This window comes from Eleutherodactylus coqui, unplaced genomic scaffold, assembly GCF_035609145.1.
Source record: "Eleutherodactylus coqui strain aEleCoq1 unplaced genomic scaffold, aEleCoq1.hap1 HAP1_SCAFFOLD_48, whole genome shotgun sequence".
In the NCBI taxonomy this organism is placed as follows: Eukaryota; Metazoa; Chordata; class Amphibia; order Anura; family Eleutherodactylidae; genus Eleutherodactylus; species Eleutherodactylus coqui.
The window spans coordinates 618,233-633,578 of record NW_027102367.1 but is presented as its reverse complement, the minus strand read 5'-3'; the positions used below and the strand labels follow the sequence as shown (position 1 = coordinate 633,578).

At 43.5% G+C, this 15,346-nt stretch overlaps 1 protein-coding gene across 1 annotated transcript; it reads right to left on the bottom strand.

Annotated features, from left to right (window-relative positions):
• Positions 1 to 469: 469 nt before the first annotated feature.
• Positions 470 to 8,057, bottom strand: LOC136602436 (GTPase HRas-like; the record flags this gene model as incomplete). The annotated part of the gene is made up of 4 exons (XM_066588868.1): positions 470 to 904; positions 3,516 to 3,640; positions 5,880 to 6,039; positions 7,852 to 8,057. Coding segments are annotated over 3 exons (486 nt in total), but the record flags the coding sequence as incomplete, so codon positions are not given.
• Between the last annotated feature and the right edge of the window lie 7,289 nt (positions 8,058 to 15,346).

The following is a 15,346-nucleotide window of genomic DNA, read 5'->3' as shown; positions in this document are numbered from 1 at the left end:
CCGCACAGCGCTTACCTGCATCCCGGCGGTCCGGCGTCTTCATACTCACCTGCTGAAGATGGCCGCCGGGATCCTCTGTCTTCATGGACCGCAGGGCTTCTGTGCGGTCCATTGCCGATTCCAGCCTCCTGATTGGCTGGAATCGGCACGTGACGGGGCGGAGCTACACGGAGCTACACGGAGCCCCATAGAGAAGAGGAGAAGACCCGGACTGCGCAAGCGCGGCTAATTTGGCCATCGGAGGGCGAAAATTAGTCGGCACCATGGAGACGAGGACGCCAGCAACGGAGCAGGTAAGTATAAAACTTTTTATAACTTCTGTATGGCTCATAATTAATGCACAATGTACATTACAAAGTGCATTAATATGGCCATACAGAAGTGTATAGACCCACTTGCTGCCTCGGGACAACCCCTTTAATCAAGAAGTACATAAGCAGACATGTCAAGGTAAAATTCATTACTTTGGAGCATGCCAAACAGATCCTTGTAATCAATGACATGACGTATTCCTTAAAGGGCCCTTCGGCTGAAATATGGGCATTGCATGCAGGACCAGGTTGCTCATCCAGAGATCCAGATTTACCTCTAAGGAATGATACTGATATTAGTACCATAATGACTAATAAGTTGTAGATCCGCTGAGTTGCCAACAGTCATGTCATTAACCCTTTTGTTGGCATTAATACTACCTGTGGTATACACTCAGCACATCCAGAAGGCAATACATTCCTGGATATGGAAATATAATACCCAGGTAATCATGGTTGACGGTTTACAGACGTCTCCACAGAAGGCTTGATGTCTTCTAATCTCTTCTAATAGTTATCCACCTGGGTATCTGGCACTTGGCCGGAGAAGCAGAACAGGGGAACACATTCAGGTCAGACTGTGACCTGCGATCCTGACAAGACAAAAAAAAAAAAAAAGAAAAGTGTAGTGTTATAACAACAACATGGTTGAGCTTTCCTGCCAAATTAGTGTTTACTTCACCTCTTGCTCTGCTCTGGGTGGTTTTGGGAGCCAGCTGGTAACAGCAGCTAAGTGGCTCAAACCCCTGACCAATTGAACCTGTTGCTCCGGCAGCATCTGTGTCATATTACCTCTACTTAAAGGGGTTGTCTCGCGAAAGCAAGTGGGGTTAAGCACTTCTGTATGGCCATATTAATGCACTTTGTAATATACATCGTGCATTAAATATGAGCCATACAGAAGTTATTCACTTACCTTCCCTGCGCTGGCGTCCCCGTGTACATGGCTCCGTCTAACTTCAGCATCTAATCGCCCGATCAGGAGGCTGGAATCGGCACACGTGACGGGGCGGAGCTACACGATCATGCGTAGAAGGGGCGGGGCCAGAACGCCGCTGCTGTCGAACAGACCCGAAGGCAGAAGACCCTTCTGCGCAAGCGCGTCTAATCGGGCGATTAGACGCTGAAGTTAGACGGAGCCATGGAGACGGGGACGCCAGCGCAGGGAAGGTAAGTGAATAACTCCTTATGGCTCATATTTAATGCACGATGTATATTACAAAGTGCATTAATATGGCCATACAGAAGTGCTTAACCCCACTTGCTTTCGCGAGACAACCCCTTTAAGTTACATGGGATTATAAATCATACTAAATAAGACATGCAGAGACCGATTTTAATGCATCCATGTTATACCACATTTCTAGATTTTTGTCCACCCGTTGTATATCTATTCTCCATAAACTATTTCATGCTATGACATGGGCAAAATGGGCAAAAGCAGTAGCCACAATAAATAGCTGACAATTTAATCTTAAGACCATAGACGTTTCTTAAAAGGGAACCCGGTCAGTCCCTTATATGTCTATCTGCGGGCAGCACAGTATAGTGACAGACATGCTGACTTCAGCAGTCTGTCACTTATACTGGTTTCACTGGGGCAGGAATAGTCTGAATTTACTAAACTTCATCACTGATTGTACTATAAAAACAATTAAAAAATAACTTTTATTATTATCACTAAAAGTACCTATACTCTGAACAAACACTCAACACAGAATGAGCCGGTTAATAAATTCCCACTAGATGCAAATGGAAGTCAGAATCAGGGCTTGGTGGAATACCAACTAGTCGTACATCCGCCTCCGTATCTACCGTGCATGGTGTATATTGGCTAAGCCTCCTTTAGTAATTGTCTGCCAAAGTGTTTGGGGAGTAACCCCAACCCCCTTCCTCCTCTGGAGTGCTCCCAATCCAGAAGCAGTGACATACAGAGAATATGGACCGTATTCATCCTTTGTATCCTCCCTGTCTCTGAGCTGTAGCCTGTTACCATGTAAAGTGAATTGTACTTGCATTATCTGTTATACGAGTTATTCTTCAGTAAAAGTAATACCGGGCCCTAACTGTTCCTGGGGACCCGAGGTACTAAAGTCTCTGGGTTCATTTCTCCACCGCATAGAATACCGGTGTGTGGGAATGGTGGCGTCACAAGTGATTTGTACAACTACTCCCCCCCCCCCATCCCTTTTATTGGCATTCTCTATCATAGGGGTGTCGAAACTGGCCTGCAATCCTGCTCTGGCCTTTGTAACATGTCATCCCTCAGGGACCAGAGCCTGGTAAGTACCACCGTGACGAGACAACACTTATCCCTTATCCCAGCTCTTCATGTTAGCCAGGTGCCCAGGGTCACCCCTCTGGGGTGTTGCAATTATCCTTCCAATCTAATTTTCATGAACTTTGGGCCAATTTTCCACCCTCTTATTTACGAAAAAAAACGTTTCTATGAATATAAGGAGTTTCGCTCAAGTCCTTGCCAACCACCACTGGGCTTTTTTTCTCCAAGAATCCCACAGCATCCATATAGTATGTTTCTATGGTGCGCACGCACGCACGCACGCACACACGCACGCACTGTGTTTTACAGCAGCAACAGGTTGATAAATCGGTCCAGTTTCTCCACAGAAAGAATAATTATATAGCTCCCTTATGTGGCCAAATGAATCTATTACATTAAACTGTACTTTTGTTAAAGTGACCCTTTTGGATTTAAGACTAAATTCTATCCTGGGACAAAAGGGTATATTATCTGCAGTTCTCTGCTGCCCCTCCGATCCCCAAGTCTTGAGTCCCATTTTCAGGCATCAAAGACGGCTGCAGCAATTTTCTCACTAGCTAAGGCACACTCTGTACTGCCTGCTGATTGACCAGTGCTGATCACGTGATCTGCTGATTGACCAGTGCTGATCACGTGATCTGCTTTGGCTAATCAGAGCATGTGCAGTACATTATTAGTCTATCTAATCCCCACAGTGCATTGGTAGTGTTAGTCTGATGTTTGCATCAGCCATCTCGAAAGGCTGAAAATGGAGGCTAAATCTGGCAGCAGGTAATATACCATTCTCCTCCTGTCCTGAGATACAATTTTGTGCAGAAGCCAGAGGGTCAACTTAAGGTTTTAAAACAAAATTCTGTATTTATGGAATGTGGGGAGCATTTATGAACATTTTGTTAGAAAACAGCGGCTGGCGACTTGCTTACCAGGGTCAGGATACAACGCACTTGCAGTTCAGACATCCCTTCTCGCTCTCATCGGGAGGATTCAGCTTCCGCAACTTATGCTGCCGGATCTCTCGCACGAGTGTGTAAAAGGCGTCTTCTACTCCCTGCGAGATACAGGAGACACCAAGGTACAAGACCACTTACAATCCAGGACACCAGTTGGAAGGGCAGAATAATATTATATACACACACCTGTATACAGATTTGTATAAAACCTGCCAGAAAGACCTGGTAACATCTGTTTCTCCTGCCCATGTGGAGAATCTTACATTTATCAACATTAACCGTCATTTGCCATTTTTCTGCCCAATCCCCCATCTTATCTAGGTCCTTTTGTAGCCGCACATTGTCCTCCGTTGTATTATCTTGTATCATTTTACTGTGCAGCCGCTCTATCAGGTCATTGATAAATATATTGAACAGAATGGGGCCTAAGGCCTCATGTCCACGGGCAAAAGAAGAATTAAAATCCGCAGCAGATTTTAACTCTTCTCCTGCCCGCGGATCCGCACCCCATAGGGATGCATTGACCACCCGCGGGTAGATAAATACCCGCGGATGGTCAATAAAAGTGATTTTAAAAAAAATGGAGCATGAAAAAATCTGGACCATGCTCCATTTTCGTGCGGGTCTCCCGTGGGGACGGCTCCCGCGGGCTTCTATGGAAGCCTATGGAAGCCGTCCGGATCCGCGGGAGACAAAAATCAGATTTTACTCACCCGCTCCGTTTCTTCTCTTCGCAGCGGCGCCATCTTCTCTCAGTCGCGGCCGGATCATTTTGCTTCGGGCCGGCGCATGCACGGGGCACGTCACCGACGTCATCCTGCGCATCCGCCGGGCCGAAGAAAGAAGATCCGGCCGCGACGCAGAGAAGATGACGCGGCAGCGAAGGAAGGATCCGGAGCGTGCGAGAGGTGAGTTAATTCTGATTTATTCTTATTTTCAGCGCTCATGTCCGCGGGGCAGAAGGGACCCGCTGCAGATTCTCCATGGAGAATCCGTAGCGGGCCTGATTTTCCCCGTGGACATGAGGCCTAATACTGAACCTGTGGCACCCCACTAGCGACGGTGGCCCAATCGGAGTACGAAGCATTTATTATCACCCTCTGTTTTCTATCTCTGAACCAGTTCTTAACCCAGATACACACATTTTCGCCCAGATCGAGCTGTCTTATTTTGTATATCAACCTATTATGTTGCACGGTGTCAAATGCTTTAGAGAAATACAGATATACAAGATCAAAAGACTCTCCCAGGTCCAGCCTAGAGCTTACTTCATCGTAGAAGCTGATCAGATTGGTCTGACGTGATCGACCCTTCATGAACCCATGCTGGTGAGGAGTTATTCCGTTGTTCTCCTTGAGGTATTCCAGGATGGCATCTCTCAGAAACCCCTTGAATATTTTTCCAATTAAGTGAGACTTACCAGCCTGTAGTTACCAGATTCCCTTCTTGACCCCTTTTTGCATATTTGAACCACATTGGCAATGTGCCAATCCAGTGATTGTCCAGTCTAAATAGAGTCCCAAGATGTAAGAAATAGCGGTCTGTTTATCATGTCACTTAGTTCTATTAGAACCCTTGGTTGGGGGGAGGGGCGAATAGTCATTTTGTTGCATTGTATACACTGTAGAAAATGGAGGAAACAAAAAAAAGGGGCCATGTCCTTAAGGGGTTAAAGGGCCAGTGCTTTCAGGGCAAATCCTTTTTTCCATTTATGTAATTGAAAAGTAGTTTAAGGGTTTTTTTGCTCTTTTTGGCAATAAGTCTTTCTGCCTCCTCCTTTGCAGGTTTTATCTTTTTCTTACATAATTTGTTTTTTTCAGGTTTTTTTAGCGCTTTTTCACTGTCCACTTGTTTTAGTCATTTAAAGGCTTTTACTTATTGCCCCCTTATGGTCATGTTGAGCCACATGAGGTTGGAGTATGAACTGCTCACATAAGGTTAATAGGATGTTTTTTAACTTCTCCCATTTGTCTCCTGTACTGTTATTTTTGAGGATGTTGTCCCATTTGATGTTGCCAAGAGTAATTCTCAGCTGATCAAATGTTGCTTTACTAAAGTTCAGTTTTTTTTGTTGCTCCCTGATAAGGCTTCCTATTGAATGACAGCTGGAAATTACTTATGGAGGTCACTATTTCCCAAGTGTCCCTCAATTTGCACTTAGGTCGATGGATAAATAAAAGTGTGACTCCTTTCCTAGCTGTACAGGACCAGACATGGTTTGAAAATTCTAGCAGTGTGAACAAAGACTTACAGCCATCGGTAAAACAGTAAAACAGTCATCCATACCAGTCAGATTGTATCTCATTACCAATAAAGCAAAATACATCCTGCTCCTACCTGCCTGGTTTTAGCAGAGGTTTCAATGTAAGGAATGCCATAACTTCTGGCCAGGTCCTGGGCTTGTCGGGTCTCCACAGTTCTAGCTGGGAGGTCACACTTATTCCCCACCAACACCATTGGAACATCATCAGAGTCCTTTACCCGTTTTATTTGTTCCCTGTGTAAAATATTAAAAAGGACTTGCATTAACATTAACCGATCGCTTTAGAGCACACAAGTTAAACTTGAGGCCTGAAGGCCAGACAGTGACCCAGCAGGCATTCCACTCACCCAGCCTGCATCTCTGGCCTGGTGGGGCAGTGCAGAGTCAGTGACCGCTGACCTCTTCCTCCAATGTCTGAGGGCGCCGTCCTGTATGCAGTTCAGATGCCAAGGGGAGAAGTCAGCGGTCACAGACTCAGCTGCAGATCGGACCAATGGAATGCCTGTATGGATGCTCCCTGGCCAGAGACAATAGAGAAGGGAGGGCAAGACAAAAGAGTCACTAATACTACTGGGATTACTATGGGGGTAAATTATTACTCCTGGGTCCAATATAAAGAACACCATTACTACTGGAGCCACTATGGGGTTCACCATTACTACTGGAGCCACAATGGGGGACCATATTACTACTGTGGTCACTATGGGGAACACTACTATTATACAGTTTTACAATTACAAATGACCCTTTGAAGGCAATAGGGCTGATACGGCCCTCGGTGAAAAGGAGTTTTTACACCCCTGCTTTGGAGACTCTAGACTACAAGTTTATCCTGATGCCCCAGTAAGGCATGGATGTGGGCATCAAAGTGTTCCCCACACGTGAGCACCCTTTATGAGCAGAGCAAGCTGCTGGAAAAGTCGGGTCCCATTCTAAGATAATGAACATGGCCGTGTATTACATAGTCGCTCATTCATCAGCTAAATATTAGGTTTCCCCAGCAGTTGGCATCTGATTGCAGTTATTTAGTGAATTTAGTTAATCCCTGAGGTTCAGTAGCTTCAAACCAAGAAGAGGTTGCCAAATGGGGTAAGACCTTTATGGGGACTACACATACAGAAGTTGTTGTTGACTGACAGCAGTCACGTTATAAACTTCTTCACGCAGTTCAGCTGACCAAGTATCTTAGTTCAATGGCAGACGGAGTGCTTGAGATAAAAGAGTCTACCAGATACATTACTGTTGTGGTATATCATCAATGACTGGGTGGGTTTATAATGTAACCTACCCATCTGGTTTCCCTGATCAGATGTCAAGGAACAGTTAGGAAAAATTCAACTACATCAGAGTTGTTGCAAAACTCTTTGTTCCATATATCCAGGAAGTGCATGGATTTTTACAAACCCCATTCAAATCAATGGGACAATCGCAGACATATCACCAACAAATCTGCAGATACACATTAGATCATATCCAATATGTAGGGTCACTTTCAGGGCCATTAATAATATGGGTGTCCATGCCTAGTATTACATTGGCAGGACCAAGATTAGTCTACGGTTTTCTGAGATTATCTATATTGTAACCAAATATTCTCACGTCACGCCAATTTTAAGGCTCTTTACCTTATACAATAAGTACATGTGCTGATATACTTCTGCAGAATGCAGGAAGGTCTTGGTGATATCAACCTCTACAGAAGGGCTCGGTACTATTTTCACTCTCCATCCTCTTTCTATGACCTTTGGACAGATTTTCGGGCGGCACTTCTGTGAACGTTGCAGTAACTATTGCCAAGCAGCAAAGGGCATGGGACCAACCATGATCTGGTTCTTGCTCGCCAAGGGCCCTATAGCATTTGCATGGGTAATCTATATTGTACATTCACGCATGGTGCCTTGTATAATGGTGGTATGTGCAGAGGAACATTGAAGGCAAAGTCAAGGAGATTCACAGAGCTCCTTACTTGAGGATTTCAAGCTGCAATGTATTGGTGGTGAAAAGGTTTTATGGGCTAAGTGTCACTTGAGGTTCTGGGTCACACACCTGTACTGGTGAATATCCTCAAAAGACTTGGTGTTGTTAATGGCAAATACACATAAAAATCCCTCTCCTGTTCTCATGTACTGGTCCCGCATTGCACTGTATTCCTCTTGACCTGCTGTGTCCAGGATGTCCAGCAAACAAGTTTCTCCATCTATGACAACCTGTTTTCTGTAGGAATCCTGAAATGTTAAATGGTAAAGTACGGGTTAGTTAGAAACCAAAACATGCCCTTACTTATTACTTACCACAGACTGAAGAATAGGACACATTTCATAATCTACGCAATTTAGTCAAGCCCAACCCGTCTGCAGCTGCATTTGTAGAAGCACTGTAAAGTAACGCAAAATGATATACCCAGTTTCCCTAAAATTAAGACCTACCCCAAAATTAACCCCTAGCATGATTTTCCAGGATTTTTGAGAATGCAACATAAATTTTTCACGATTTTTGAGGATGCTTGAAATATAAGCCCTACTCCAAAAATAAGTCCAAGTTACAGTTAAATTAAAAAAAAACAATTTTAATAGTGCCCAACCAGCTGTCCATGTAAAAAAAATGAATATTATGGAGCAAAAAATAATATAAAGACCCTGTCTTATTTTCGAGGAAACCGGGTTATGTTCAGTATATGTTTTGACGTTGGCTATTGACAACCTTTGGAGCAAACGTTTTTTCACATATATGCATACATTATATTACAGACAGACAGACAGACAGACACACACTGCTGACAACACTGGCCCGTTTACATGCAATGATTACACTGGTTAACACTGAAACTGTTTCTGACATAAAAAGCTCCTAATCTGTATCATCTCGGTGTGCTGAACACGAATAGGACCACAATTTTTTTTTTATGAGCTCTCGTTTTGAAGATATTGCATATAGTTTATTTTCTGTTTCACTGTGGAAATTTATCCAGGACTGTAACAACGTCCTTACAGTTATAACTTACACAGCTACCAAAGTCCATTGAGTATAACAAGTACAGGTGGCACCTCTGTGGTCATTTGAAGGTAGTTGCCCTTTTAATGGCACTGCAGCAGGGATATACATGTGTTTCTTATTTGAGTGAGATAGCGGAGTAAGGAAATTTCATTACTTGTGGAAGGAATGGACTCGCAGACAAAAAGTAGCAGTTGGAGAGAAGAATATCCAGCACCTGGCTCTGGTCAAGGCTCACAAAATCCTGCGGCCACCCCTTCACATCAAACTGGGTTTGATGAAGAACTTCGTGAAAGCCATGGACCGGACTTCAACTTTCCAATACCTTCATGAAAAATTCCCTCTACTCAGCGAGGCAAAGATTAAAGAGGGAGTTTTTGTGGATCCTTAGATTTGAGAACTCTTCAAAGATGACCGGTTCAACAACTTTCTGCAGGGTAATGCGAAACAAGCATGTAATGCTGTCTGCCTAGTGTCTACAAACTTTCTCGGGAATGTTAGGGCAGATAACTACAAGGATCTAGTACAAGACCTGCTGATGCAGTATCAGAAGCTTGGCAGCAATATGTCTCTAACTTCCGCCAGTCCCATCTGGATTTCTTTCCAGATAACTGTGGTATGGTTAGTGATGAACATGGCGAACGTTTTCATCAGGATATCGAAACAATAGAACAAAAGATACCAGGGAAAATGGTCCACTACCATACTGGCTGACTACTGCTGGACAGCCTACAGAGATGCTCCCGAACAGCTAGACAAGAGGCAGGCAAAGAATTCTAAGACATAGTCTATGACCTGATTTTTACAGGTATTAACCATAGGCCTATTTATATTGCAATGCAGTTCATGATGTAAACAATTGTTGCAGATTACAAAAAGTCGTGTTGAGCACATAAAATTAGTCATTTAACAATTTTTATTTCAGTAACATGACTTTTGTAAATGTTTGTTGCTGACCAGTGCAATCATTTTTGCAATAGGGTTTAATAAAAAATTTGGTACCATTTGTCTTCCGCAGCTTCTACATATCACTGTATATAGACACTGCAGTCTAAGTCCTAATAGGAGATCAGCCAGTGAGGCTGGACTGATGACATTTCTTTTGCACTTTTTATTCAGCTAATTTCTGTTCACGGTGAAAACTTTGGTCATAAATTAGCTGATCAGAACATTTAAGCCCTTAACGACACAGGACATAAACTTATGTCATGGGCACTTAGTACTTAGTGCACCTGCACGTAAACTTAGGCCCCCTGTTCACGGGCGTGTCTGAAGCTTTGCATAGCGTTGCTATGGAAAGCGCCGGCCCCCTGTTCACGAGCGGAGAATCATTGCGATCCTCTGCTCTCGGACGGCAATTTTCAGCATGCTGCAAATTGCCGCGATTCTCCACGGTCAGCCTATCAGATAGACGGAACTCCGCGGTCAGCCTGCCAACTCCTGCTCCCGCGGTGAATACCATAACGCCCGTGAACGTAGGGCCATACGTCCTGTGTTTAAAGAGTCGCCACTGATTATCATGGCAACATTTTACTGATAGCTGCTGACATAGCCAGCAGCCAATCACTACTTGCCACTGGGTGACCAATCACAGCAGTCCTGCCCCAGCGATTACTGTGATCGGTCAGTATATTAGTCTAATTAGTAAAGTGTAATTAGTCACCGAAAAAGAAATGTAATTCAGATTACTAACTTTATTAAATATTACTTTAAAACACAAATTTTGGACAGACTTACACATATACATAGAGTGAGGTGGAAGTCTAGTTGGATAGGAACCAGAAATCCTAACACCTCATGGTCATATTTCACTACGGGTACCACATATCCACCAGACCAGTATAGGTATTGGTGTGACATGTGGAAAACCCTGACACCGCAATGGTGCCAAGATATCACTGGATTGGGAAGGCACTTCCTTTTTATTATCCGAGAGCCTCCTTATTAGCTTTACAGCCTACAGATTGTACAGGGACAACCTGCATATAAAGAAATTTCAATGAATCCATCAGATCAGAAATAGTCAGTGGTTCTTTATATCATATATTGGCCAACACTGCCTTCCAGACTCAGACACTTTTTTGTATGTATAGTTAAAGACAATTTTTTGTATGTAGCTCTCTTTGTATTCATTATTTTACCCCTTATTTCTGATCAGCAACAGAATACCCAGATATTAGGGCTGGTCCCCCTAAAAATCCATGACTTGATTTGATTCCTGGGGACTAATCAGACTTTTAGGGAAAGCAAAAAGGTATGAGTGCGCTAGCTGATATACAAGCTACACTCTATTGTCCCCCCAGTCCCTGGTAGATGGTCATAACGACACTGAGAAGGAGTTTGCAGCACTTAGGTTATAATTGGCTTATTGAGGCGCCCCTTCTAAAAGGAACAATATCCACTTTAGAAACTTTCCAGAAACTGAAGGACTCTCAGCTCATTGAGTTTCTCATGGACTTCAGTTTGCTGCTATTCTTCCAGATGCACATGAGACACCTCTCGACTGCGCTCACAGGGTGCCTACACCTAAGAACTTGTCTTCCGGTGTTCTAAGGGATGGCTTGGCCAGACTACATTTCTATCACTTCAAGGATGCATTGCTTAACCCCTTAGTGACGGCGCTATCGTAAAACTACGTCCTGCTGTTGCAGGATGTGTATGGAGGGAGGTAGCGGCGCTATCTCCCTCCATACAGCGCTGGCGTCAGCTGTTTATTACAGCTGACACCCGCGGGCAATAGCCCCACTCGGGCGTTTGGCCGATCGCGGCTATTAACCCTTTAATTGCCGCTGTCAATTCTGACAGCGGCATTTAAATCCCCCGAACGCTGTTCGGGGGTCCCGCACGGCCCCCCCCCCCGCGGTGAGATCGGGGGAGCCATGCAGGTGTCATGGCAGCCGAGGGCCTTTAGAAAGGCCCCAGGGCTGCCTTAGCAGACTGCCTATCAAGCCATCCCCGTGGGCTGGCTTGAGAGACTGCCCGTGAAAAAGCAGTATGACGTAATGCTATAGCATTACGTCATACTGCAGGAGCGATCAAAGCATCGCATATTAAAGTCCCCCAGGGGGACTTCAAAGTAAAGTTTTAAAAAAATTCAATAAAGTTTTTTTAATTGTAAAAAAAAATAAATAAAAAAAAAGTTATAAAAATTTAAATCACCCCCCTTTTGCCATATCTATTATCAAAAAATCTAAATCATAAAATAAAAATATGTATTTGGTATCGCCACATCCGTAAAAGTCCAATCTATCAAAGTAACGCATTATTTTTCCTGCACGGTGAACGTCGTCCGAAAAAAACGCAATAAAAAGCGATCAAAAAGTCATATGTATTCCAAATTGATACTATTGGAAACTACAGGACATCCCGCAAACAAAAAAACAAAACAAAAAACAGAAAAAAAACCCCGCAGAGGGTCGATGGGTTGGCATGGCAACTACCGCCATACGCTGGTGTCCGGTTCTGCCATGAATTGCAATGACTATTGTTGAGTGATAATGAATTGCAAGTACAGAAATCTTGAGCTCATGTCATCCACAGGACGCAAGTCTAAAGGCCCATTTATACGGAACAATGATCACTCAAATGACAGTTTGAGTGACAGTTTTGAGCGATTATCTTTGCATAACTAAGTAGCTAATTAGCTAATTAAGAGTTAATGCAGGCAGAGCAGGATACCAAGATAGCTCAGAGAACAAAGCAGCTGTTTTATATATACAAACAGCTGCATTGTTCTCGGAGCTTTCAGCTGGTGACCCGCTGAGAACTGCCAGCAGGATACCAGCTGAAAGAATACCATCAGTGCCGCCTGCTAAGAAAATCAGCTTCTTAGCAGGCGGCACTGATGGTACGAATAGTGCACAATGGCCACGTGTTTAGACGCAACAGTTATCGCTCAAAAGATGGCTTTTGAGTGAATTTTGAGCATTAATCGTTGAGTCTAAATGGGCCTTAAGTCCTTGTGCATAGAATGCTCCCCTAACAGAATGTATAGTTACATCCTGTGACGTAAAGGTTAATGGATGTAATAAAAGGAGTAAACAAGGACTATTGGTTTGAATTTAGGAGTTACAGGGCGGCAAATAGTAATGCCAGGTTCAGATCTGATTGGAAGGTCTGTCTGAATAGCAAATGTAATTTCTTATCTAAAGGCCCATTTACACGCAACGATTATCGCTAAAAATTCATTCAAACGACAAGCAAAAGAGTGATAATCATTACGTGTAACCGTGCGACCATCGCGCACAATTTGTTCACTTATTGCTGAGTTTCAGCCGGCATAAAAATAGTTAGTTCATTTGATTTTCATTCCAGTTAAATGGCAGTAGTTCTTTCTTTTGAGCAACTTAAAGGGGTTGTCCTGCGGCAGCAAGTGGGTCTATACACTTCTGTATGGCCATATTAATGCACTTTGTAATGTACATTGTGCATTAATTATGAGCCATACAGAAGTTATCAAAAGTTTTATACTTACCTGCTCCGTTGCTGGCGTCCTCGTCTCCATGGTGCCGACTAATTTTCGGCCTCTAATGGCCAAATTAGCCGCGCTTGCGCAGTCCGGGTCTTCTGCTGTCTTCAATGGGGCCGCTCGTGCAGAATGCCGGCTCCGTGTAGCTCCGCCCCGTCACGTGCCGATTCCAGCCAATCAGGAGGCTGGAATCGGCAATGGACCGCACAGAAGCCCTGCAGTCCACAGAGAGACAGGATCCCGGCGGCCATCTTCAGCAGGTGAGTATGAAGACGCCGGACCGCCGGGATTCGGGTAAGTACTACCCGGTGTGTTTTTTTAACCCCTGCATCGGGGTTGTCTCGCGCCGAACGGGGGGGGGGGGTTAAAAAAAAAAAAAAAAACACGTTTCGGCGCGGGACAACCCCTTTAATCACTTGAGTGGAGAGGTGTTTGTTTGCCATTTTAAAGACAGAGACTACTTGTTTACTCATGTCAGTAGGAGACAAAGCAGATTCTTCACACTAATTAAAGTCCTCTGGCCAGAGTTTATCACATAAACACCCCGCCCCCCTTCAGCTAACGAGGGAAATGGAGAGATTACAGATGATTATCTGCACATATAAATGTTCAGCATTTTATGCAAAAAAGTCATTAAGTTGTTTAGTTGTTTCAGCGATAATCGTTGCGTGTAAAAGGGCCATAAGATATCTGCTCAGTCAGGAAACTGATTCCACCTTGTTTGACTATGTTTTGTTAACATGCTCTTTTCCTTGTTTATACGTTAGCAGCTACATTTGTTAGATTTGTTTGTACAGTCACCTTTTTCATTGTTTAAAAATCAACCTTATAAAAATTATGTTAGTAAAAAACCCTCCAGGGAACAGATAGATGTTTTATAGTGCACAGCGACATCTTGTGGTTAATTTCAGGTATGGCAGAAGTGTATGACAAAGAATGAAAACCACCGAATCAATTACTGACACCTATACAATAAACCCTGGTATAATACTAACTCACAAAACAGCAAGAGTTTAGTCTTATCTCATGTGACATTTCCTTTTCGTTAGGGAATACACTTGAATTGCACTGACACATGGAATAAATATAGTGTTTTGGCATGCATAAAAGGTAATGAGGTCTATGGATACACACAGAACAGAAAAAAAACTATGCAAAATGTAAATGTAAAAGAGCCTAATAAATACAGTATAGCCAAAAAAAGGAAAAACCTGATTGTTTGCTATGAGCAACTACTCAACTTTTCCGCTTTACGATTATAAGGGTATGTTCATACATGATGAACTTCACTCCTTGGGATGAATGGAGTGAAATCTGCTGTGAATCTACAATCTCAATATCAAAATCTGTACCTAAATCCTCCCTACTGACCACAATACATTAATGCATGATTGGCAGAGCCACATTGGTATCTGGGCGAAAGCATTATCTACCTTTAAACTTTTGATGGCCAATTAACTATTAACGACTTAGCTGATCTGTAGGAGTCCCAGGTAGTAGACCATGTCCTATCCTCAGGATGTCTGCAGAGTCAACGGGTCAGTGAATGGAGCTGGAAGTAGAGCGCTCTGAACACAGTCGGCTACTGATAAACTATTGATCTATTCTGAGAATAGGCCATCAATACTTTGTTAAAGGGGTTGTCCACTTTTGAACAGGTAAAGGCGTTTTTAAAATTTAAACCAGCTGTACACATTGAAGTGGACAAGATCGGCGGATGATCTACCGTGTGTGGGGGGAACCCAAACAGCGCCATGATGTCCACTGAGGGATGAGGCATATCGGATTTCAATATGCACAATCCAGAGATGTCAACCTGGGAGAGACTGTCACAGGACGAGTCTCTGGTCACAGCAAGAATGTGATTGGCCTTTTCATGACGTGGCTTATATAAGGGCCATGGCTATCCTACAGCAAGAGTAGTACATGGAGACACAATGGAGAATAAAGTACATGAGAGAGAAGATGAACAACATTGTTGCTGCTACACCAAGAACAAATATTACCATCATACAGTATCTATATACGGCTATTGAACAAAACAGTATCTAAAAACCAACAATACCTCCACATCATGACCAC